This window comes from Prionailurus bengalensis, chromosome B4 (genome assembly GCF_016509475.1).
Source record: "Prionailurus bengalensis isolate Pbe53 chromosome B4, Fcat_Pben_1.1_paternal_pri, whole genome shotgun sequence".
NCBI classification, from domain to species: domain Eukaryota; kingdom Metazoa; phylum Chordata; class Mammalia; order Carnivora; family Felidae; genus Prionailurus; species Prionailurus bengalensis.
The window spans coordinates 53,664,202-53,691,879 of NC_057358.1; the positions used below are offsets into that span (position 1 = coordinate 53,664,202).

The 27,678-nt window shown below is 36.8% G+C and overlaps 1 protein-coding gene across 1 annotated transcript in view; it reads left to right on the top strand.

Moving 5' to 3' along the window:
- Positions 1–27,678, top strand: part of PDE3A (phosphodiesterase 3A) — a 312,046-nt gene that overhangs the window by 271,560 nt on the left and 12,808 nt on the right. The window contains exons 7-15 of the mRNA XM_043563131.1: positions 2,815–2,900; positions 5,953–6,107; positions 7,478–7,615; positions 13,855–13,966; positions 20,228–20,341; positions 20,476–20,675; positions 22,315–22,518; positions 23,725–23,880; positions 26,282–26,540. Coding sequence (XP_043419066.1) covers positions 2,815–2,900; positions 5,953–6,107; positions 7,478–7,615; positions 13,855–13,966; positions 20,228–20,341; positions 20,476–20,675; positions 22,315–22,518; positions 23,725–23,880; positions 26,282–26,540 — 1,424 coding nt within the window. The remainder of the gene's footprint in view (positions 1–2,814; positions 2,901–5,952; positions 6,108–7,477; positions 7,616–13,854; positions 13,967–20,227; positions 20,342–20,475; positions 20,676–22,314; positions 22,519–23,724; positions 23,881–26,281; positions 26,541–27,678) is intronic.

A 27,678-nucleotide genomic window follows, 5' to 3' on the forward strand; every position in this document is an offset into this window, starting at 1 on the left:
GGAATATTTTTATATCCAGGGAGGATTTTATATTGATTTTAAGGGTATTTTATCTTAAGCATGCAATTCCCACTTTGAAAATATGCAAATAACACATGACACGTTACAGTTGGACCAAATGGGTCTCTGAATGCAATTAAGCAATCGGTTTGTATTGCTCTATCATTTTTCAATAGAATTAGAAATAAGAAGTCATGTCTTGTCACAGAGGATAAGAAAACAAGGCCTAGCATGGTGAGAGTAGTTATTTTGCCAACATTGTCCTGAGAAGGAAATACCTCTTCTTACTGATATGGTAATATTATTGTTCTCTAGAAATAGCTTCAACTTGAAGAACTGGTTTTAAAGCATTACAGTATTCTTTTAACTACAAGAGTTGAGTGTTTTTAAACTAAGTATAATCATGAGAGTATTATTTCTTTTCTAAGGTTACTGAGGGTAACCATTTGCATAAATGACTTACATATTGATAGTTTACTATCACCTGGTGGTTCACAGACCCAGATTTAAGATTCACACATTTCATTTTCTGATCATTTATTCAAAAACTATATTCTTTTCTCTTTACAAATATTTTTAAAGGGAAATCATTTTTGTTAGTTTCCTGGTCCAGGGTCAGAGTAAAAAGTTATTTTACCATCCAAAAGTTATTCTGTTACCCTCTCTATGACAGCTTTTTTAATGAAATAATTTATGTGGAATATTAATCCCATCTTTCCCCCCACCTCCCCACACACAAAGCATGATCTGTGGTAAAACAGACCTATCATATATATTTCCCTCAGCGATTCGCAACACACATCACTTTATTAAAAGCTCTGAGAAGTCCTGCAAAAAGAAACCTCTTGATTTTTGTCTCATCTAGCATTTCCTGAATATATCTGACCACATAACCAGTTTCTTTAGGTGAACACACAGTAATTTCCCATGGAGCTAGTGTTTGATGGAACATCCTTAAGAAACATGTTTTTGTGGTATGCATCCTAAGCCAAGACAAAGCTCAGTGGAGTAATCACCATCAAGGACATCTGCTTCCAGCATTTCTAGGGAGACTCTCCCACTGCGGGCTTCAGACTTGTGGGAAATAAGTTGCCTAAAGAAAGCAGAGATGTTCTGATCTACCACTCACACAGCTCTTCTCCTCACAGTCTATTTTTTGTGAATTTAGCAGGAAGAATGTTAATGGGATTTTTATAAAAGAGGTTTTGGAGAAAAACAAGACAATTTCACTGCCTGCTTTTTCAGTAATGTTTATAAATCCAGTAGTGTGTCTTTTATTTGTTTGGGCTTTATAAATCTGTAATTCAAACCATGTTCTATTATTGCCTTCAAGGCAACCACCCATGTAGGCACAGAGAGCTCCAGAAACACACGACTAATTATTGTGGTTTCCCCTGCTGAACTCGAAGGGTTTGGCATTGAATCCGTCTTTTGGCTGCTGTAATGTCTACGCAACAAGCCATTTTTTTGGCATAAGAGGTAGTATATTTGGACTACTAATTTAAGTGTTCCTTTTAAGTATTATCTTGCAATGAAAATTCTTAAAACTAATAAACCCGGCATCTACCAAGTGTCACCCAAGAGTGTAAGCCCATCATTTGTGTCTGTTTTTTCCCCCACTTTGGTCCAGTCATTTTCTTTTGATTCCCTAAATCAAAGTGATGGGATTTCATAATTAGAAATATTTCACATGTGACGCTTTTCCATTTACGTTTAAGGCTTGAAAATAAATTTACTTAGGATGAAAATATTCTCTACCTAGAAAAATGCTTATCTCTACAACACATATCTAAGCACAATTCAGGGAAAAGAAAAGTGATGAGACGTTTAATATATTAAATTATGAACCATTTCATTTCTTTTCCTTTTAGAGTGAATAATCTGTGGTTAAATAACAAACAAAACCGTCCAAGACCATTTGTAGTATTAGGCAGAAGAAAAGAACCCATAAGCAAAAGGCAGAATTAAAATCTAACCATGGAGTTTCTAAACAAAATAAGTAAGAGAAGAAACTTGCCCAACCATTTGTGGGGTTGCTTTTTAATTTATGAAACAGTCAAAAGTGTTGAGAAAGTAAGTGTCCTACATTCTCCAAAGTCCTCTGTTAAAGAGCCCAGTCTCTCAAGTATTTTCATTTTTCTAGGTTACTCACAACATACCCCTTTGGCCTGTTTTTCTCAATTAGTGTTCTGTGCTAGTCAGTTTTACATTCACTCTTCATCAAAATGTATCTCTACTTTCTTCATTTCCTTAGGGCCTTAACAGTGACCGGTCAATATTAAAAAAAAATAATTTTTATTTTGTGACAAAAAGTTAACATACTAGCATTCTATTTTCACATATGCAATCTTTTCTTAAAGGGCTCCTTGGGCATAAAATGTCTCTTAATCCACAGAAATAAATCTAATAATGAGGCTTTTAAGCAGATACAAAGGGATTCCACTGGGAAACATATTTTTTAACTAAATGTGCATCAGCACCCCCAAAATCATTATTATAAATAGGTAGCAGACAATCCCAGGATTCTCTAAATAACGTAACAATTTTGCCAGTAGTTTCAACTCAACTATGGTCTAGATTATAGAGGAAGATGAGCATTGAGTGGAGTTTCTGATCATTTGTATTGATGACATTCTCACAAAAAAGAAAACAGTATATCAGCATCTGTATATAAAGCAAAATGAGGTTTTCTATCAAATAAGTGGAAGATAGAAAGATTTGATTATTATTGCCCTTCATGTGTACATAGATGGTGTATGCCTGTGACTTTTTGAAAAGAAAGAATATACTTACAGCTGTTCCAATATTTCTCAGCTGTGGCAGGCCATATCCCCAAGGGACCCCTGCTGCTGTGCCCCTGGAGAGAAGCAGTGCCACCATTCGGACACCAAGCAGAATGGGTAATTCTTTGTTTGGATTCTTTTGCTTAAAATGGAAATCACTTTACTTTTTTTTTTTCCTCTGATCAAAAAGGTAACATATATTTCTGATTTTTTAGATAACAAATTTAAAAAGATAGTGAAGGAAGACAAAATCATCCATAGTCCTACTACCTAAGAGCTAATCGTGGGTAAAATTTTGATGCAAAGCTATCCAAAATGGTTTTCAATATCTATACACAAATGTATGTATTTTTAAAACTAGAAGTCATTTTATATAATGTGTAGAACTATATAGAAATATCATATTATCTTGGACACTAAAGGGTCATCCCTTTTAGGGAACTCTCTGGAGATCTCCATTACAGGCTGAGAATCACTATAAGCTTGTAAAAAGACTTTTTCTTGAGGCAGTGTTATGGACTGGTTAAAAGAACACAGGCATTCAAGGCTGGTTTTACCTTTATTTGACTGTCTACTAGTTTGTATTGTAATCTCTGTGACTCAATTCCTTCATCTGTGGATGTGGATGATAATAGTACATACCAGACAGGATTGTTGTGAGAATTAAATTACTTAAAACATGTAATGGAAACACTACTTTGAAAAGATATATGCACTCCTATGTTTACTGCAGCATTATTTACAACAGCCAAGGTATGGAAGCAACCTGACACATGACAGAATATTACTCAGCCATAAAAACATAATGGAATCTTGCCATTTGTGACAACATGGGTAGACCTAGAGGCTATTATGCTAAGTGAAATAAGTCAGACAGAGAAAGACAAATAACACATGATTTCATTTATATGTGGAAACTGAAAACCAAACAAACAGAAACAAACTCATAACTACAGGGAAAAAATGTTATTGCCAGAATGGAATAGAGTAAGGGGATGGGCAAAATAGGTGAAGGGAATTACGAGGTGCAGACTTCCAGTTATAAAATAAATAAGTCATGAGCATGTAAGGTAGAGCAAAGGGAATATTGTCACTAATATCGTAACTGTACAGTAACTACACTTATGGTAAGCACTGCATAATGTATATAATTATTGAATCACTATTTTGTATACCTGACACTAACACAGTATTTTATGTCAACTATACTTCAACTTAAAAAAATCAAGTAAAATACTTAATAGTATCTAGGTCACTGTAAGTAAGTGACCCAATGTAAGTAAGTGACCCACTGTTTGCTGCCATCACTACAGTAATTATTATTTTATTTTTATTGATGCAGATCTAGGGACTTGCTTTTGTTAGCGCTGAAGATCTACATGGTAGGAAAAAAATGGCTTCTCTGAACTACAGAGTTTAGGGTGATAAAGGTATGCAAGAATGGTTCGTGATTATCTGCTTCAGCAGATATGTCAAGGGACACAGGCAAGAAAAATTCAAAAGGAGAATTCTCTGTGATATTGTAGCATTCTGAAGACTCAGAATATCCCCTCCTTATGTCCCTGATATTCTTTGACTCTACTGAGTCTGACAGAATATGGGTAGTAGTTTCTTATCTCCTTTGTGGCCTCATGTAGAACTATGGCCTTTGAGTGTTCTTCATTTTTTCTACAAATTCTGAGATTGAAACTTGTCTATTGTATTTTCATGCTGTGTCTCATTCTAACATAGAACAAACTTCATGAGAAAGATGGAAGAAAGACAGGTCCTTGGAAAAGTCTTATAAGATACCCCTGATTGCAATAGTCTACCTAACAAAAGCCATTATTCGCTAACAACTTCAGAAAAATTAGATAGTAAAGGTATGACGGCCTACAACAATACTAGAATATACGCATCTGAGAAGGGAGAACAAAGAGGAAATACTTTACCTGACTTCAAGACTTAAACTATAGTAATCAAGATAGTGTGGCGCAGGAATAAGGATCAGCAAATAGGTCAAATGGAATAGATCAGAAAGCCCCAAATTAGACCCGTGTCTACACCGTCACTGAATTTTCAACAAAGATGCCAGAGCATTCCAAGAGGGTTGGAAAAAAAATGAATTTCACCCCCTACTGCACACCGTATGAAACATGGTCCTGAGGTGGAGCATAAACCTAAATGTAAAAGCTAAAACAATAAAGGTTCTGAAAGAAAACAGAGGAAGATATATTTGTGACTTAGGAGAAAGCAAAGATTCCATAGGGATGTTAGCAATAACCATAAAAGAAAAAAAAAGCTAGGCTTTATCAAAAGTAAAGAATATAGGACGTTGGGTCAGATTTCATGGGTTCAAAGTCATGCGGCAAAATTTACCAGCTGTGTGCCTTAAGCCATTTACTTATCCCTTTTGTGCCTCCATTTCCTTTCTGCAAAGTAAGGATATGAGTAATGCAGTGATGTGCTGTAAAACCCGCCTCAGGATTGTGTAGGTTTAAAGGCGTTAGTACAAATAAGGTGCTTTCGGTGCTGTCCAGCACATGGCCACTCACACAGTAAACTTCATTCAGGCACTTGTTCAGCCATGAGAAGGTTCTTTCAAGGTCTTTGCCCCAGAAGCATGTTCTACAGACTGTTCACATTACCTGATTGGGCCTCTGGTTAGCATAGTTTAGTGCTGATTGAAATGGGAGACAGTGGAAGGAGGCATCTAAGGAGGAAAGCCACAGCTTCCTATGGAGATTGGACACACAAGATGTCCCCAGTCCTTCAGCACATGCTACTGTGCCATGTCCCACAGACACCACCTTGTTCTCAGGTGTCAGCTAACTTCTACCATGTGCCCATTCTGGAGTTAGTGTTTTGTCAGCTACTTGCTGGTTTAATGTGTTGGCGGATGCATAAAGGAAAAAGGAACATAATGTTGTATGATTTGTAAAAAGTATAAACTGCTGATCTACATATTATTACTGAGGAATTACTGAGCATAATATAAACCACAGGTCATAATTCTGTCTATTTTCTTGGGTTAAGAAATGTGTACTTTTCTCCATTTCATGATCTCACCTTCTTGGTGTGTCAGCTCATGAAAGCAGTTATTTCCCTACTCGCTTAGGAACATGCGCTCACATAGGACCCCTTTTTCCATTAGCAGGTTTCATCATAATCTGTTCTCTTGTAATTGCAGATGACACTACTCAAGTTACCTCTGATTATGAAACCAATAACAACAGCGATAGCAGTGATATTGTACAGAATGAAGATGAGACCGAGTGCCCGAGAGAGCCTCTAAGGAAAGCTTCGGCTTGTGGCACCTACACGTCTGAGACCATGATATTCCTGGTAGCCCCATATCACTGTGCTCATTCATTTACTTGAGAGATTGCCTTCTGTTACAGAAATTGACTTAGAAACGGATCCCTGAGTCGTTAGATTTACAGATGTATCTCTTTTGGAACACACATGTGTTATAGCCATACCTATGTGTGTCAGTATATGTTTTCCTTATGCAAGTATATCAATCTCTTAATGATTCTATTATTTAGTGATTAAAACCATAAATATTCATGTCCACAAGTGATTACAGGTGTTTAATCCTAGAATCTAAAAATGTAAATCTAAAAGTGCATAGAAAAAAAATTATTTCATCCAATAAAAAAATATTTTATAAACATCAGTAAAAGTGAAATATGTTAGTTGTCTTAGGGCTTCTGCTACTTTTTCCTAGCACTTCCTTTATTTAGAAAGCATGCCAATATTTATTTTCCTTATTGTATTAAGCTAGATTTATACTGACACTTGCTACCCGTTCAAATATCCTTTAATGATGACTGATTTGGGGTGTTTATAGAGATCCTTTTAAAGAAGATAAAAGCATACATTTGAGTCTGATTAATCTTGGGGAGGCAGTAAATAGTAGAAAATAGTTCACTGTCATGTAATTATCCATTGTTGCTATTATCATTTTTATTTTACCTGAGTTACCATTTATACTTTTAATTTAAAGAGATTGTCAGATAATGTAATTTGCATGTTTCCTAATCCTCACTATCATTTTTTACTTTTACCTTTTGGTAAATGTACTCTTAAGAATATCCTCATTTAGAACATACCGTAAAATGTCTTTACATTTCTTTAGCGCGGGTTTCTTTATAAACCATACATCACATGAATTAAATAAAAATAGTGAAAAATGTGGCAGTTATCATAGGATTAATGCTGATTTTGAAACAATAATATAAATTTGGCCAAGTAGGGGGTGATTGACTCCTCCCCCATCATGGGTTTCTCTTGAAAGTCCAATATAAACCAGGAACCCTCCCAGAAAAATTTACATATACTTCTAAAGAGATAAGTTTATATACAATTTCAGAGCATCCTAAAGTCCTTTAGTCTTTATTGAAGAATCCCATAGTAGGTGAAAAGCAGTTCTATTAGGAAAGAAACATCCATTTTTTTCTGTGGCATATATGAACCAGCAATAGGCAGGCACCTAATACGCAAAATTCATGGTATGAAACAGCATTAGGACCTTCTCTCCTTACTTTGGGACCAATGTCTTATTCACCTTGCTTTTTTTTTTTTTTTAAGATCATTCATTCACCCTGAAGTTTTAAGTCCTTTATTTTTGTAAACTCAGTTGTTGAACAAAGCACAAATTGCTTTGTAGAAAAAAATTTCATGTTCTTAAAATATTTTCTTCTTCATTATAGGACAAACCAGTTCTTGCTCCTGAACCTCTGGTCATGGATAATTTGGACTCAATTATGGAGCAGCTAAATACTTGGAATTTTCCGATTTTTGATTTGGTGGAAAAAATAGGAAGAAAATGTGGCCGTATTCTTAGCCAGGTAAGGAATGCATTCATACGTGTGACTTTAAAAAAATTTTTTTTTCAATGTTTATTTATTTTTGGGACAGAGAGAGACAGAGCATGAACGGGGGAGGGGCAGAGAGAGAGGGAGACACAGAATCGGAAACAGGCTCCAGGCTCCGAGCCATCAGCCCAGAGCCTGACGCGGGGCTCGAACTCACAGACCGCGAGATCGTGACCTGGCTGAAGTCGGACGCTCAACCGACTGCGCCACCCAGGCGCCCCATACGTGTGACTTTAAATGTAGGAAAAAAAAAAAAAACTCCTTGGTTGGTTAAAGCTCTGTACATGCTTGACACTGGTGGTGGACTTCAGGTGGAGAAAGGAAATTTTAGTACCTCACATTCTGTAGATTCCTTGGTAGTGGGTCAACAAAAGAAGTTGGAATTTCAAGTGAGTGAATACCATAATGTACAATTAAAATACGTAGTTTTTTAAGACAGTGGAGAGGAACAGGGACAAAACAAATAAAAGCTGATACAAGCCCTCAAGATAAGAAAGCTACCTAATAATAAATAGTAATTTATTGTCTATAATTTTTTCCAATGACTAGTTTTTAATTTTTTTTTTAATATTTCAGTGTTTAGGTCTTACCAAAAGACCTAAAATTGTGCAGAAACACATTTCCTTCCATTGCTGTGAGAAACATATCAGAGTTCTCTGTTCTAATATAGAAGACACCATTAAGTATCACAAGAAATAGACTATGAACTATTGCTACTTAACAAGACTTTTTGTATATTTTCCTTAAGCTAGACGACTCTCAAGACTTTCCACATTAAAAAATATATAAATTTGTGTCCTTGAAGGAGAAAGAAAACACAGAAATTAAGAATTTGAGTATGATCTCAATAAATGAAAAAAACAAAACAAAACACTGGAATTGTTCTGTTATCAAACACCTCTCAGAACACACCCTCAATGAAAGGGGCTAATACAATAATATTTATCAGCTTATGTAAAATGCTTCAAGTGTGTTCTCATAGATTGACTAAATATCACAGCAGAGATGCTAAGGACCACCAAATTAATATGAGACTTAGAATTCAAGACCCAGATTTTTGGAGCCACCAACATTTCCCTGGAAAACACTAGAAGAGAAATCACGTGTCATACTGATTTCTACTCCATGCATCAGAGACAGGCTTTCTTCAGACTTCTCAACAAGTATCTTAAGTGTGGAGTTTCAGGGTGAGGTTTCCTGATCCCTGAAGGTTTGAAGGAAGATGATAGAGGGGCCTTTCCTCTGTTTTTCAGATCCACAAATACAAAGTACTAGGCTAGTCTTCAAGAAGGAAAAGTAGGTCTGTGCCTTAAAGGGACTAGTAGGGAAGTTAGATATGTGTCAAAATAATGGCAGTTCAACTTCCTACGCAGAAAAGTGTGCTAAAATGATTGATGGCTTATGAAGGTCAAAATAATTATATGGTCTGTGTACCGTGTAGTTGCCTCTGCTAAACTGTCTTCTAACCATGAACACTGTGAGACCTAGGGTGACAGCCCTTGCACCTTTCCTAGGAGTTAGTGGGCCCATTTTCTCCTCTCTTTCCCTCTCCTCAGTGCTAAGTAACCTCTTTTATGCTAGGTGATCGTGAAGACAGCTTTAAGGGCAGCTGTTTTTATCCAGTCCACCTTCACCTCACACCTCGGGACTCCTCCTGGGAGATTTTGTATCCCACTTTCTGAACCCCCTTGCAGACTGCACCTCTGAGGGAAGGATCTTACCTGGAAATACCCCTGGAATGGCACAGCAAGAGGAGATGGCGGTGGGCCCAGAACTCTGCTTTCCCTTTCACTGCAGTGTGTTTCCTGTGAAGAGAACATTTTCACATTGTTTGGTATTTGATACGTATGTCACAGACTCCCCCAAGCTCTGCAATTTAATCCTCTCAGTAACGTTGATGCAGGTATTCTGTTTAATCTCTGTTTTTCAGAAGAGGAAACCAAGGCTTAAAACAGCATATCCCATTCATCTAGCTATATAGTAAATATCGGACCTGTGATTTGAAACCCATACTTATTTTTTTAAGTTTATTTATTCAGTTTGAGAGAGAGAGAGTGAGAGTGGGAGCAGGGGAGGGGCAGAGAGAGAGAGAGAGAGAGAGAGAGAAAGAGAAAGAATCCCAAACAGGTTCCGTACTGTCGGTACAGAGCCCGGGGCTCGAACTCAGGAACCATGAGATCAGATCATGACCTGACCTGCTCTGAAATCAAAAGTCAGATTCTGAAATGACTGAGCCACTCAGGTGCCCCAGGAAATCCATACTATTGACTTTTGTTTACCTTCAGCTGTTCTCAGCCCCTCATAAAACATTCACTTATTCTGTCTTCAAACTGGGAACAGAGAGCTTGAGCCAGTGGGAAAATGGTTATTGTAGTAGTTGGTTTCTTAGCTACAGTGACAGTATAGCAAATACTGTTCCAAGTACCTAGCTCCCCTTTAATTTCTGGGAACAAGGGGTGGGAATGTGACCCTTGACCAGCTTTGCCACAAAATGTTTTGTAAGAGTCCTGGATAGGAGTACACAATGGAAAAATTAGATGTAATGAACAATTAGATTGCAGTAAAATTCACTAATGTTTTTTTTTCCCAGTCATCTTTCAAAAATAAATACATAACTACATGATCCTTAGTACGTCACTATTTTGTCTTTCCGGTTTACAAAACATTGAACTTTGAGAAAATGCAGTTTTATTTGTCTTGCTGAGTAGAACTTTATGGGATTTTTTTTCTTTGATTGGAGTTTATAAGCACAAAATCATGAAATTTTCACTGTGTGAAAGGCATATTTTTTTTTTTTTTTACCCTAGTAAGACTTTTGGGACAGCTGAAATGAATTAACTTGAACATTCCGAGAAATCACCTTTTGGCTGAAACTACACAGAAAAAATCTCACTTCAAAAGATTTTTAAAGAGACATATGTGCAATGGAAATGACTTTTCAGTCTCAATATACTGACTGCCTTTTTGATGACTATCATATTTACTTTAACAAATTTAAAAGGGCATGGTTCAGATTTCAGAAGAGTGCTTGCTTTTTCCAGTTACCAGTATTTACCTGGTTAATGGAATCTGTATTTGTAGTGTAAATTATTAGTGGTTGATTTGTAATGGCATCTTAGTGAAAATTCTCCTATTTTAAAACCATACTCTAAGATATCCTGTTGTCTTAATTTTTTCAATTCATCTTTCAAATGTTTAAGAGAGTAATGGGAAACTTTAGTTATTTGCAATCTTAAAAACATTGCTTTTCACATACCAGTGGTAGGATCTAACACAATTTAGAGCACAAAATTTGGAGCCAAAAAAGGCTTGGCTTGAATTTTGGTTCTGAAAATGTCAGCTGTGTGATCTCGGACAGGTCCCTGAAGTAACATGCATAGTTAAGCCCTTTAGGTATTTATAAGCGAGAACTCATATACAGACTAAAGCAGTAGTAAGGAGGAGCTAACTTAAAAAAAACAGCCTGAAATATTACAGAAACCTTAACTTCACTTTCTGTTGCATTTTTAAAGAGAGGAGGTGTGGATGTTATGTTCCAAACAAAAAGGGTAAAACCTCAATGTATTTTCCATTCAGAGTGGAGAAAAGCATATAGAAGTTGATGTACCTAGGGTATAATCTGTTTCCAACAGCAGCTACGGTGATGCTTTTAAAACAGAAGTCAAATAAAGTTACTTCCCTGCTCTAATCTCTTCCAGGGTTTCCCTACCTCACTTAGAGTAAAAATCTTATAATGGTCAGTGTAGCTGTCAAACCCCCAACATTGCATCCTGCCCAATCCCACTCTGCTGTTACTAACATAAATTCTACTCCTGTCCTCATTCATTCTGTTTTAGCCATGCTGGCCTTCTTGCTCTTTCTTGAGCACAGCAAGCATACCTCAGGGCCTTTGCACAAGCCTTTTTCTCTGTATGAAAAACTCTTTTCTCAGATATCCGTGTACTTCAGTCTACATATCCTTCAATTTTTTACTCAAATGTCACCTTGGATATGTCTGCTCTAACCACCATACTAAAAAAAGCAAATTCCATAGCTTCTCTGGTATTCTCAGTCCTCCACCCCTGCTCCCCTCCCCCCCCCTTTTTTTTTTACATATTACTTACTACCTTTTGTCATAGTGTATACCTTATTATATCTGCTGTTTACTTCCCTTCCCTGCTATACCGTAAGCTCCCTGAAGGAAGAGATCTTTGTTTTGTTTACCTGTATATATATGCCTCATAAGCAGAAAATTGTCTGGAACGTGGTAAGGGCTCAATACATATATGCTGAATGAATAACTCTCCTTTTTAGTTATGCCAGCCTAAAGAAGTAAACCGAGGCAAGCTCAAAATTGTCAAAAAGATGAGTTTATTCAGGAATAACAGGCATACTGCGATTTTGGATATGCAAACTATAGCAAACTATCATGAGTCCCTTGAGGGTTTGGGGTGGGCTGTTATCTATGGGCAGGAAATGTAAAAAGGGGATAGTTCAATTAGAGACGGTTAAAATAAAAAACAAATGGGACCAGGTTTGAAAATTCCTCAAGCAGACGAAACCAGTGCAGTCATACAAACAAAGCTCAAGTCAGTTTATTTTGTGAGACCAGGCCGACCCTGACCATTCCTTGTTCACGCCTCTGGAAACCATAAGTACAACTTCCCAAGGTTGATAACGAGGCAACTGTTGATCAACTACCTATCACTTAAGAAAATTCCAGTGTTACCACTTTTTTTGTAAATCATTCATTTGTGGGAAATCAGTCTGTCTTTAAATTGTATTTTTCTGACAGCACATGTGTGCGATTTTTTTGTTTTATATCCTTCTGTTTCATTTTAGATAGAAATTCCTTTAGAGATATATATATACACACACACATATGTTAAACACTGAGGGCATAATTAAAGGAATATCATTGAGGGGCATCTGGGTGGCTCAGTTGGATTAGCATCCGACTCTTGATTGCAGCTCGGGTCAAGATCTCATGGTAAATGGGTTCAAGCCCCTCATCAGGCTCTGTGTTGACAGCATGGAGCCTGCTTGGGATTCTCTGTCTCCCTCTCTCTCTGCTCCTCCCCCTCTCACCCACTGTCTTTCTCTCTCTCTCTCTCTCTCTCTCTCTCTCTCTCTCTCTCTCTCTCAAATTAAATAAGCTTCAAAATGGAATGTCATTGACTTTAAATAAGTTTAAATAAATTTAAAGTCAAATGACAAAAGATAGGAATTTATGAAACAATATATCAAAGCTTTGGAAGAAATATTTCAAGACAATTTTTTTAATATATGAAATTTATTGTCAAATTGGTTTCCATACAACACCCAGTGCTCCTCCCAAAAGGTGCCCTCCTCAATACCCATCACCCACCCTCCCCTCCCTCCACCCCCCATCAACCCTGTTTGTTCTCAGTTTTTAACAGTCTCAAGACAATTTTAAGAAGAGATGCAGATAATAAAAATGATGAATAATTCTTTCATAAGGTCTCCTGAGTTATAACCAACTCTGTACCTTTGTACAGATACGAAGTAAGGCCACTTGAAATGGTGCTGTCCTCCATTCTGCCATGTGAATAACCATTTCTCTCCCCATTACCGCCTGTGCCTTTATCATTTTTTTCTCCATCATTTGCCTGTCAAATATGCCAATTGCATGCAAAGGTATTCACTGACTTTGAGTTGCCAGAGCTGTGAATGCAACTGAAAGGAGAATAGATATTTGGAGGAGAAAGAGAAGACATGTGATAAAAAAATAATTTAGATGGCATTTATACTGCAGTAGAATAAATTGGTTTCTCTATACATTTAGTCAAGGTAACCCTTTTTCTCTCTCATAATTCTTTCCCCTTCTCTAAGGTACAGCTATGAATCCTTTATCCTCTGGAATTTCTTTTTCAATAAAAATTAGTCAAATTAAAGCCTTTTCTCATTTGTTAGTGCTTATGTTATGCACTTTGCAGTCAGCAATTTAGGAAGTAGTGTTGCCTAGCAGTTGATATCACACACAATTGATTGCCTTGGTATGTTTCTGCAGTGTATATACTGTTGTTTGAGTTGGTTGTTTTCTTGGTTGCATATCCCAACATTTAAAAACAGATTAAGTACCCCTTGTGGTCAGGGACTGCAAGGGCTAGACACACAGAGTTCCTCAATAGTTACTTGACTTATTATTCCCAGGTGTCTCTACTAGCTATGAATTATTTGGTGTTTTATAAAGTTTGTGCTTCTGCTTATAGGTATCATACAGACTTTTTGAAGACATGGGCCTCTTTGAAGCTTTCAAAATTCCAGTTAGGGAATTTATGAATTATTTTCATGCTTTGGAGATCGGATACAGGGAAATTCCTTGTAAGTATAAGTTATTTGTGAAATAACACTTTAAAATCTGTCAAATTTTCTGTGGGTAGTGGGATATTGAATTGTTAGCAGCTAGCAGAGAATTCCTCATGGTAAACACAGTGTGTGGCCACATGCTATAGTGATTAGGAGAGAATAGCCTGTTTCAGAATCCCAGCCCCTACATTTATCAGCTGTGGAAGACCATGGGTCTTACTTAACCTCTGCATGCCTCATTTCTCAATCTGTGAAATGGGGATCATAATATCTGCTTTGTAGGATTGTTATGAGGGTAAAATGAGGTAATAATTCTAAAGGAGTTATACTAGTGCCTTCACCTAGTAAGACATTTAAGTGTGTGCCCCACAAATAATTAAATGTTAAATTTATTGCTCATTTTATTACGTACTCCTTTTATTGGGTGAGTTCAACTTTTGTTCTGGCATCTGCAGAGTTAAAACATTAACTCTTGATATTCTTGAATATAACAAAAACCTGCCTGGGTGTTGAGGGACAGGTGGGTGATGGTATAATTAATAAAATACACAAGAGGCACTCCTAAGTGGTTGCAAAGAAATTATTAGAAGCCTTTAAAATCAGATAAATGTGAAGACCAAAGGAAGATTTTGTGAACCAAGTGTTCATGTTTGTGAACTTTAAATATTATGAGCATAGTTTGTGATTTATAATAATGCAAAATAGAACAGAGGGAAGATGTTAAATTTCCAATATGGAGCATTGCAGGTTTCATCTGAACATCATCCTAAATGCTACAAAATATATGGAATGGAAGAAAATGTCCAAAAACCCAGTCATAGAAATTGTGAAAATGTGCAGAAATCACGTGGTACTTTTAGAAAATAAATGGCATACAACAAGAGAAATAGACATCATATATTGGTTGAGGCATGTCTTAGAAACGTGTTGTTCAAATCATGTTCTAAGTTTTAAGTTTTAAATTTTCTTTTATACACCTTAGACTTTAGAATCCCATGTCTTTTTCTAGTTGCAAAGAGCTGAAGTTAAATAAAAATTCCATGCAGACAAATAAAGTTCAGGTATTTCCAGACATTAAACTAGTGATCCATTATTAACATACTGTTTTTCAAAATGCCATCTGATTGGAACAAAAATGCACATCTAATGGCATGTGATAGGAAAAGAGAATGAAGAATTGGATCCACAATGAGATTTGTTGGAGAATATGGGACCCAAATGCAGGCAAAACAGGACAGTGGGTGTAGAGGAAAGAGGAACTTAAGAACACTGGTCCCCTTGGGAAGGTCTGGCCAATAGGGCCATGGAAATTGAGAGAGAAATATGAAAAAGGAGTAGTTGAAAGGATCTCAAGATAAGCTTTGCTTTCTTAATACCATTTTCCCAGGGCTCCCCTGGTTGGATGCCAGTGATTGACATAAGTGTTACTGAATTTTCAACAGCTAGTCACCAGACTAAATTTACAAATTGCTGTATTTCCAAATATATTTTAGTAACATAATCAGTGATAGCCAAGTCCAGGGAGTACAAATTGATATAATAACTACTAACTTTTCTCTAGGCAGTGTGTCATTAAATCGTAGGGAAAGTTGACTAGTATTTAAATGTATAAAGAAGTTTCCAGAGTCTAAATTTTATTATTCATGCTTATAGTTTTTATTTTACAAGTGAATGGATTTTTTTCCCTGAAAGAGTGGGTTCTTCATTCCATGTGAAAAGAATTTGTTTATTATAAACCTGCCTATTCTATTAGGAGTCCCAGACACTTTCCATAAAGGGAATTCACTGATATCTTCTCACAGGAAAGTTTTAGCTTGATTGGTGATCACTTTTCAATAGTAATTCTTTGCATATGGTTGTGTTGTAAATTTCAACTAATATAGATATTTATTAAAAGTTTTGTTTACCATTAATTATAATTATGCTACATAAAAATTTGTTTTATGTGTCCTTAACTTTAATACATATTCCTGGAGAACTATGCTTCTAATAGCTCTATCTAAATAAACCCATACCTAAATGAAAAAGCTCAAGAGTAACTAAAATGGGTTAGATTAACTTTAATATGACAGTCACCTAAAATAATAGAAACTAAACTGTATTAGACTTCTAAGTACACCTTTAATAATTTTTAAAAGAAGCGGGAAAATGTGAAAGCATTTATTTATTGATTGATTGGTTGAAAGCATGAGAGGGGAGAGGAGCGGACAGAATCTCAAGCAGGCTCCCACACTGACAACGGAGAGCCCCACACAGGGCTTGATCCCCCAATCCTCGGATCATGACCCTAAATCAAGAGTTGGACGCTCAACTGACTAAGCCACCCAGGTACCCAAAAATATTTTAAATTTGTACCCAGAACCCTTATTAAAATTTGAAGAATCTAGATTTAAAAATAGGGGCGACTGGTGGCTCAGTCGGTTAAGTATCCCGACTTCGGCTCAGGTCATGATCTCACAGTTTGTGGGTTCGAGCCCTGCGTCGGGCTCTCCATTGTCAGCGTGGAGCCTGCTTTGGATCCTCTATCTCCCTCTCTCTCTGCCCCTCCCCTGCTGGTACCCCCCCCCAGTTCTCTCTGTGTGTCTCTCTCTCTCTCTCTGTCTCTCTCTCTCTCTCTCTCTCTCTCTCTCACATACACACACTAAATAAACTTTTTAAAAAATAAAATAAAATAGACATGGGTAGCTAGGTAGATATGACAAGGTATAGATGTAGGCAACTCACTGACAGAAATATGATACCAAATATATACTTGCTCAGTAAATATTTGGATAGATTAAGGTATAGTTTATATTCAATTGCACAGAGAGATAATGTTTAATATTGTTCACAGTCCTTTTCAATTGGGCATACTGGCAGGTAAAGAAGATAAATCATCAGGTGATATTCATTAGCAAATTCAAAGTTACTTTTGAGAGTGCTTTTTCTCTTTTCGGAGAATTTCATCTCTAAAATATATGTTACCTAGCACCTCTCATTCTTGTTACTGAAGTTGGAGAAATGGGTACGATGTCTCAGAAATACCTGTGATCAGGTACTATTTAATGGCAGTAAGAGAATAATCTTGCTCGATCTGTGTTCAGTTCAGCTGAGCTGTATGTCATGTGCCCACCAATTCTAAAGTAGGTCCTGAGGTGACGCAGCATAAGCTGGAAAGGCAGAAATATTACAGTATTTGCTATATTCCAAAGGGGAAAATATTTACATTGTCACTTTTCTTCTTTTAACACTTTTCCATCGGCACATAGACAGAATTTTAAATTGAAAATCTATAGGCCTAAAAATGTATGGATTTTACGTATAACTCCAACCCTGCACACCAGTTTGCTTCAACTCTCTGCTTGAGGGATCAGGAGAAAGTTGAGAAAACAAGTGTCTCAAGACAGAAGAGGGAGATGGACAGGCTTTGGGTATGGGGTAGGGCCTATTATGTGTTAGTGTGTGTGCATGTGCGTTTATGTGTTGTCAGAGAGGCAGAGGGGCTTACCAGATGGGAGGGGGAACCACCGAGGGGGTTGGAGGTTTGTCCAAAATGCAGAGATGAAGGAAGAAGGATGACAGCAATGATAGCTCTGATACTGTTACTTATCCCTCTCAGTTGCCTACAAGAAGAGGAATATTTAAGCACGTTTGTGTGTCCTACAAAATCCCCTATGTGGACCTAGCTGGCTTATTTCCTGGGTGCTTTTGCTCCTGAGTTGGTCATCAGAAAGCTGATGGCGAGAACAGCAGCAATGTTAGCACTTGACACAATACTTGCACATAATACGTGCTAAGTAAATGTTTATTTAATAAACATGTTCTTGACTGCTTAGAAGGCAGGTGATTTTCCATCGTGCATATGTGACAGTGACAGTGTTATTCTTCTGGATCTACACATGCATAACTGGAGATACTTTTTTTTTAAGGAGTTAGGTTTGGTTAGCTATTGTTTTAAGTATTTCTGAACCTATATTCAAAAGCAAAGGGGGTATTTATTTCCATATACTGTCTTTACCTAATTTTTAAATCAAGATTATTCTAGCCTCATAAAATGAGTCAGGCAGCTTCCCTCCTTTTTTATATTTTCAGTACCAGATTATTTAGATAAGATTATTCATTGAAAATTCACAGAAGTTACCTGTGAAGCCTTCTGGCCCTGGGCCTTGGGGTGGGGAATAGGGCAGGAAGCAGTAACTCCACAGGTTTATTTGTACTTGATGTTGTCTGTCACCCCAAACAGACTCTGCCAACACCCTGATCCTGCCCGCATCCGCCCTTCATGATGCTGGATGCATACACAGGTTTCTGTGACTTGGAAGAGGACTGGGAACTACTTGCACACAGTCACTTTCCCAGCTTGCCACAAAGGGGGAGAAAAGAACTTGGAAGCTCTCTCCTGATATATCCCCTAACAGTGGCAGCCTGGGCAGTTTCTCCCTCTACCGGAACATCACTGCCTTCTCTGTCCCCCAAGGGTTTAGCATAGCTGTTATTTTTAGGTCTTCAGTGTTTAACAAATCCAGGATGGATTTTGGAAGAAAATTGGTGATCTGTACCATCTTGTTCCAACAGCAATAATTTATTTTATGTGACTTATATTAACTGCAAGCTTACTATGTGTCAGGAATTTAAAAATACGTCCTCTGTAATTCTCACAATTGTACCGTTGTGCTATAATAAGGCACCATTATTTAGTATGTCTATACTTTCAAGATTAGGAAATGAGACTGAGAATTTTAACTCACTTAAGGTAACCCACGTAATACTATCAGAAAAGAGACAAAATCAGATCTCACCTAAATCCAGAAACGTTTAGTGTGATCAATTTTGTACATGGCACAGGTGTGGATGTAAAATGTAATGGCCTTGGATGACTTGAGATAGTCCATATGCAGAGATACAGACTCCAGTTTCAATACAGTTGTTCTTTAGGGCACTAGATAATATCTGGCAATGGCAAAGGGCACAGGTTTTCCTTCCTCCTTTGGAGCCTGGGTTATCTGTTTCTCAAAGCTCTTCTGAACACATCTTCTCAAGTCCTCACAAGGCCCCTTGACTGAATTGCTGGGGTGTTTACGTAAGATCTAGCTACATGTCCTCACATAAAGACTGACTCTTAAGAGTTACCAGAAATGTAGGAGAATAGGCACTATCTCCACACATTCCCTCCGTGTGCCCACCAACACAGTGTCAGTTTTTTCTTTCTTCCCTGAACAGGGACCAGATGTTTCTCTCCAAGTCCCATTATTATTCTCACTTTTCTCTCTCTCTTTTCTCTTCATCTGTTGAGTATTATTCAGAGATATAATCTATATTGGAGGAGACTGTATGATCGTTGGCCATTGGAAATAAAGTATGTAAAGTTAGTAGACTTAGGGTAAGGCATAGCACTCAATGAAATACTATGAAGGGCCAGTAGACAAGAGAAAAACTTGGAAGAATTGCACCAGAAAAAGAAGGTGAGCCAAGAGCACACTGGGCCTTTTGTCACGGTTCAGTAGAAGCTGAGGTGCACACATAGAATAGACCCCCTTCCTGTGATATGACATTGTTAACTAGAGGATGTGGTTTTCCCATAGATTTTGCTCTATGGTCAATGACTCAACTCCCTACATTAATGTACAAAGAGGCTTTTATTGTTCTCTGTAGGTATGTCCTAGAGCTGTATTCCCAAACTGAACATCATTGATTCTTGTTCTTGATTTTTGCTTTGTGGATTTAATCTACATATAAAAGATATATCAGTAACTTTTAACCAGTGTTTTAAGTTTGATACAAAAGAATAGTACTATGTTTTATTCACAGAATATATTTGCATGCTATTTATCAGAGATGAGATATTGGGTGATATAGGCCATTGATCTGACCTATTTGAAGTATGTCACAGGTCTTTATTTTATTTTGGTCCTCTGCATAATCTTATAGGAGCATGGAAATATATATAAAGGTAAACATTACAGGGGTTTCACATATGTTTTCTTTATATGTTAGGTTTCTGGTAGACTTTATACTTTCTTTATATGTTAGGTTTCTGGTAGACTCTGCACACAGATTTTTCCACTTCAGACATCTGCATGAATAATGAATGTTGTGTGTGCTTTTTTTTTTCTTGTCACTATGGATATTTTGGAGTAATGGAAGAGTAATCAAAGAGTATTTGTCCTTGAATGTTTGGCTGCTTTTTGCTGGGGTATTAAAATGTTAAGACTAAAATGTTTATCCAGTAGATGGCACTCTTAGTCCTTGGACCCCAAGTTCACAAATTAATGACTGTTCCCTTTGCATTGGTTAAAGATCATAACAGAATCCATGCCACTGACGTCTTACATGCTGTTTGGTATCTTACTACACAACCTATTCCAGGCCACTCAACTGTGATTAATGATCACGGATCAGCAAGTGATTCAGGTATGTGTTAAGTATATCGGTGCTTCTTTGTAACTGTGGGGGGAAAAGTATTTCTTTAAAAAAGGAAGTCAAGACAAATGGTATCGCTTTAATACTTTTTAAAACTTTCTGTTACTTTCATTTTCTCTTCTCAGATTCTGACAGTGGGTTTACACATGGACATATGGGATATGTATTCTCAAAAATGTATAATGTGCCTGATGATAAATACGGATGTCTCTCTGGAAATATCCCTGCCTTAGAGTTAATGGCCCTGTATGTAGCTGCAGCCATGCATGATTATGATCACCCAGGAAGGACTAATGCTTTCCTGGTTGCAACTAGTGCTCCTCAGGTAAATCTTTCAATTTTGATTACAAGAGATAATTCAATTTAGAGATTTTTCCAAAGGAAATTTATTTTATAAATTTGACTTATAATAGGGACCAAATGAATATGAGCCAAGCTATATTTAGCCCTAGGAAAAAATTCTTACAGACCAAGCTAATTTTGAAAATATATCATGTTTGTTCCAAGATATTAATGGCAGGCATGCAAGTTTATTACCCATGGGACTCCCTTGTCAGTTTTCTTAAGAAGAAAAGCTAGTTGAATTCATATTAATGAACCTTCTCAACAAAGAAAATCAAACCTATACTAAAGTCTCTTTTTTGGAAAGATTAGAGAACCCAGCCTTTCTTGGACTTTTAAGAATATGGGGCTTATTTGTATATAAATCCTATTCATTTGAGATATATTCATTATAACAACCATGATTCTTATGACATTTTTATTGATTAGGATTTAAACATCAACTTATTTCATTCATTTGAAGGAATTTTTTTTATCTGAACATAGTATTCAAAAAACAATAACTTTAAAGAAGTTCATTTTCATATATATTTAAAGTTAAGTCAAAAATTAGTCACTGAGTATCTCAGCATCTCCATTTATACAATTAAACTCAGTAAGTTTCTCCTTCATTTAATTAGCTGGATCCATGTTACTAAGTATTCTGAGATCCTGTTTTTCTTTCTAGAGGATCTAGAAGACAATCTGGTCTCATACATTTTTTTGTTTTTTTCTTGTTTGACTTTTGTCCTTTACCCAACCCCTATCCATTTCCACCTGTCATATAGACTAGACTAGATTTTCCTCTAATCTATATGTTAAAAAAGTATCCTGATATTTTTTCCCTACTTATTTTAAACTTATTCCAGCATGTCCTCCTTACTCCAGAATTATTTTCCCTAAAGATGGGCAAATCATTTTGCCAGCACCATTTGTCATGCATATTTTCCTACACATGTATGCATTTTTACTTAATTCAATGTAAATTTTCATGTGCTCAGGCTCTCCTTTTTATCCTTATGCCTTTTAACCCTGTATTGTCACCTATCTGACACACTAACCTTCAAGCAGTTTTTAGGCAACTTCCTTCTCTTTTGCAATGTCCTTGAGCATTATTAGAGAATTCCAAGCAGATATTTATTATATACCTTCAATTACTACTTTAAGGATGATGTTTTCAATGGCTGCTTGTGAGGTGAGAATGTTTTAAATTATGAGCTTTTCAGGGATTCCATTCGTATGTATTAGTTATATGTGTTTAAGAAAAGGTAATTCTTACTCTAGATGCAGAAAGTAACTGAGTTACCTCCTAGGGATTTTAGTGTATTTGGATTGTTTTAAATAGTTAAATTCCTGTGCAAAGAAATCTGATAAAAGCTAACTCTAAGCCCCTCATTTGCAAGAGTTTAGAATAAAGTTCAAGGAAATGAACTTCATCTTATAAAAAAGGAAATTTAACCAAGAAAAGTAACCATCAATCAATGTAATTACAATATATAATTCTTAATAACCAACAGTCACAAGATTAAATTTCTGTGTTCTGTGAAAAAAGAGAATTCCGAAAGCTTTGCATACTCATGTATTATTATTATTTTTTTTTAACTTAAAAGTTGAACTCTTCAGTCTCTTACTTATTTGCTTAGGCGGTGCTCTATAATGATCGTTCAGTTTTGGAGAACCATCATGCAGCTGCTGCATGGAATCTTTTCATGTCCCGGCCAGAGTACAACTTCTTAGTTAATCTTGACCATGTGGAATTTAAGCATTTTCGTTTCCTCGTCATTGAAGCAATTTTGGCCACTGACCTGAAGAAACACTTTGATTTCGTAGCCAAATTTAATGCCAAGGTAAGTAGATTTGTACCAGTCTTCATTTTATGACCATATTGAAAGATGTCATGGAATCAAAGTGTGGAACAAAATTCATTGCTTTCACCTTTTATATGTCAAATGTGAAAATAAAGTGCAATAAAATGATTAACCAGAAGCAGATATATAGACATTGGTCCCAATCTAGAAATCTGAGAAGTTGAGGTGCTGTTTGTGTGTGTGTGTGTGTGTGTGTGTGTGTGTACACATACATACATTTTGTGCTGCAGAGAAATAAAACTCTCAGTGTCATTGGGTTTTTGTTTGATTTAATTTACTCTCACCTCTGTAGCATATTAACATAAATTATCTGACTGTAGAAAAGGTCAAAACCTCAAAACAAAATTTCATACTTCAAACATAAACACCAAAATTTAACTTAAGAAAATTTCTTACCGTTTGTAGCTATATTTATTTACTGGTAATTGGTAATATATGCTAATTTTATTTATTTGTTTATTTAGAGAGCATGAGCAGGGGAGAGAGGCAAAGGGGGAAATAAAGACAATCTTAAGCAGCTCCACGCTCAACATGGAGCCCAACACAGGGCTCAATCCCACAACCCTGGGATCATGACTTGAGCCAAAATCAAGAGTCAGATGCTCAACCGACTGAGCCACTCAGGCATCTCTTTTTATTTATTTATTTATCCACTTTAATTTACAGCCTCTTTACATATATATGCTAATTTTTTAAATTATTTTTTTAACATTTATTTATTTTTTTTGAGACAGAGAGAGACAGAGAGAGACAGAGCATGAATGGGGGAGGGTCAGAGAGAGAGAGAGAGAGAGAGAGACACAGAATCTGAAACAGGCTCCAGGCTCTGAGCGGTCAGCACAGAGCCCCACGCAGGGCTCGAACTCACAGACCGCAAGATCATGACCTGAGCCGAAGTCGGACGCTTAACCGACTAAGCCACCCAGACGCCCCTATGCTAATTTTAAGTAGCATTATTTTCACTTCAATAATTAATAATTATTTTGTCCATCATTTCTTATTTTAGTCTTCTGATAAGCTATTTTACTGTTATGCAAGCCAATAATGTTATTTTAAATAACTACGAAGTTCTTCATTTCTTGGTATTCTGATCTCTACATGTTAGGAAGATAATAAATATTGTTTATCTGTTCAACTTTTGCTTTCATTGAGGCAAAACACATTTTAACTTTGCCCCTCAAACAGGTTAATGATGATGTTGGAATAGATTGGACCAATGAAAATGATCGTCTACTGGTTTGTCAAATGTGTATAAAGTTGGCTGATATCAATGGGCCAGCTAAATGTAAAGAGCTCCATCTCCAGTGGACAGAGGGTATTGTCAACGAATTTTATGAACAGGTAACTAACTTAACTGTTTATCTTAATTCCTACTTAGGCTGCTCATAAATTCAGAAAAGCTTCCAAAAGCTGTAAAATGTGACAGTCTCTTTCATATTCATACATCAGAAAATGCACTGACTAAAAACTCTAAACATACACAATTTGCAAGGATTGTGGGAGGGGAAGGAGAAGATACTGAGATAATGAAATGACTTAGCCATTAGGAACACCATTGACATATTGTTTTTTTTTTATAAACTGATTATAAGGTAGTTTATATGGGTGAATGCATATCAGATTAAGTTCATTTACTTTTTAATGTTTATTTTGAGAGAGAGCAGGAGTTGGGGGGCAGAGAGAGAGGGTGGGGAGAGGCAGAGAAAGAGAAGGAGAGAGAGAAACCCAAGCAGGCTCTGCGATGTCAGCACAGAGCCTGACACAGGGCTCGGTCTCATGAACCATGAGATTATCACCTGACTGGAATCAAGAGTCAGACACTTAACCAACTGAGCCACCCAGGCACTCCCAAGTTCATTTACTTTTAGTGGTCAATAACAGCAGCATACAAAAAAACTTTAAAAATAGGCATTTTATTTGACATGATAATGTGAAAATAAACACACTAACAAAAAACCTACCAAACACATAAACATGAGGTGATCTTCCCCATATTATCCTATGCTGATTTAATTATATCTGAAACTATGTTTTGAGTACTGTGATTTACTCTCTTAAGAGGAATGTGGAGGCAGTAGATCATGGGTAAAGGACAGGGATCAGTGACATAAAAAGACATGAAAAAAGTGAAGATCATTACCACGGGAGAAAATGGAGGTGATGTAATAACTGTCTTCAGATACTTAAAAGGCTGACTTACAAATTTAGTGTTAAGTGATCATACACTGTGGAGATTAAAGAAGATAAATTATTGCTTAACACAGGACCTGATTTTTTTTAATGTCTATTTATTTTTGAGAGAGACAGAGACAGAATACGAGTGGGTTAAGGGCAGAGAGAGAGGGAGACACAATCTGAAGCAGGCTCCAGGCTCTGCGCCGTCAGCACCAGAGCCTGACGTGGGGTTCAAACTCACGAGCTGTGAGATCATGACCTGACCAAAGTTGGACACCCAACCTACTGAGCCACCCAGGTGCCCCAAGATGTGATTTTTAAGAAACATGAGATTTCTTTTTCCTTCCCTAAAAATGGTGTGGATATAACCAGTCTATAGAAGGTATAGTGAGATTGATTTCAAGACAATGAGAGAAAAAAATTTGTATTATGAAGAAATCCAGAAATAAGTAATAAATTGCCTGCTATCGCTGGACATATTTAAAGAGGGATTAGAAAGAATTTTATAGGTTTATAAGGTTTTGTAGACAGGATTCATATATAGAATAAAAGGTTTATACTTTCTAGATACTTTTCTAGAAATGAGATTAATTCATAATCAATCCCCAAATATTGAAATAAAGAAAAATAAAAAGGATAATTTATGATCATTCTACATAGGTATAACCATTGTTGGTATTTCAGTATATTTCCTTCATTAATTTTGCTAGATGACTACTAGTTTACAATCTGTTTTTTTTTTCCAGAAAGATTTGAAGCAGTTCAAAATAAAAACACACAATAGTACTGATAAACATATTGCCAAATAAGACTTTCAGAAACCGTATAATCACAGAAGATATAATTCAACCAAAAGCTGGGATAAGATAGCACCTTTAATTGAGTAATAAACTATACTAAGATTTCTGGCAGCTAAGGCAAAAGAAAAAAAAAAAGAAAACATGATAGATTATGTATTTGTTGGATAATTATTCCCAGCATTGCATTTTAAAGTGCATTTATATTCTCATTTAAAGAGGAATCATGTGTAATAAGACGTACCATCTAGTGAGACATTAGACCATTTCTTCTATTTCCCCTCAATCAAAAGCCAAAATCTCAAGATCACAAAAGTGATAAATAGCAACAAAACATTTCTACAGGGATCTTAGTAATTTGAGTAGAATCTTTTAGCAGTCAAGCAAAAGAGGGAGTTCACACATGAATGTCTGGGCTCTTACATAATTGCAAATTTTAGGTGCCAAGTGAATGTTGACTTTACTAGTATTTTAAATTTTCCATGTCGGGGCGCCTGGGTGGTGCAGTCGGTTAAGCATCCGACTTCAGCCAGGTCACGATCTCGCGGTCTGTGAGTTCGAGCCCTGCGTCAGGCTCTGGGCTGATGGCTCAGAGTCTGGAGCCTGTTTCTGATTCTGTGTCTCCCTCTCTCTCTGCCCCTCCCCCGTTCATGCTCTGTCTCTCTCTGTCCCAAAAATAAATAAAGGTTGAAAAAAAAATTTTTTTTTTTAAATTTTTCCATGTCATTTATCTTTCTGGTTGACTATTCATGCTAAATTCCTATTTCCAGGGTGATGAAGAGGCCAGCCTTGGGTTACCAATAAGCCCCTTCATGGACCGTTCTGCTCCTCAGCTGGCCAATCTTCAGGAATCCTTCATCTCTCACATTGTGGGTCCTCTGTGCAACTCCTATGATTCAGCAGGACTAATGCCAGGGAAATGGGTGGAAGACAGTGATGAGTCAGGAGATACTGATGACCCAGAAGAAGAGGAGGAGGAGGAGGAAGCACCAAATGAAGAGGAAACCTGTGAAAATAATGAAGCTCCAAGTAAGTTTTATAAAATCTATTTCTAGTGTGTTTTTCCTAGGATTGTTGTTTTATTTTTTGTTTTTTGTTTTTACATAGGTTTGGATGAATTTAGGCTTCTCATGAACTACATAGTTTGTGTCCACATATCATCTGCACTGGATTGTGGATAACCTCCCTTCCCTAATATCATAATAATAGCAATTATAGACTGTGGAATCTATTATAATACCATGTTCATACAAGGATACATTCTCTGTTATGAAACAAAAAGAAATCAAGTGGTTGAAGCCTGTTCTTTGTAGTATCTTAATGATTTAGAGATGAAAGGAATTTCACATACTATATAGAGCAACAATTGACTTTTGTTGGTCTAGTTCAAGGGAAGCCATGTGAAGTGGTAACAGGTAGTTATCACTCATTTATGTAACAAATTTTTATTAAGCATCAACACTGTGCCAGGCATTCTTCCATGTACTGAAGATAGAGCCATGAACAAATCAGACAAAATATAAATCCTTGCCCACTTAGACTTATCTTTCCAGTGGAGTCAGTAGACACTAAGCAGGACAAGTCAGTAAGTCTTTAATAAGTCAGGTACTGATAAATGCTCGATTTAAAAAAAAGGGGGGGATATGGAATACTGCAGAGAAAAGTTAAAATTTTAGATAAGGTACCACAGATGGTCTAAAGAAGAAAGACATGAAAAAAGAAAAAAAGAAAAAAAGACTGAAAGAAGTGAAGGAAGATCCATGGCAGTTCAGGTGGAAAAAGTGTTCCAAGAAGAGAAAGAAGCAAACCATGTAAACGTCCTGAGGTCGGCGTTGGCTGGGTGTTCAAGGAGCATCAGGAGAGCTGGGGTGGCTAAGACAGGAAAGGGGGTAGCAGGAGAGAGGCAGTGGGGAGCCAAATGATGTAGGGTTTGAAGGTGGGGCGCTGTAGGTCACAGTATGGAGTTTGGCTTTTACTCTGAGTAAGTTGGGAAGCCCTGAGAGATGTGGTGCAGAAGAGTTAGCTGATTCAGCTTACATTTTAAATGGGTTGCTTCAGCTGCTGTATTGAGAACACTCTTGAGTCTGAGGTGGGAATAAGGGTAATAAGAGGCTGTTGAAGTTATCCAAGTGAGAAATGACTGTGGCTTTGAACCAAGCAAAGTAGT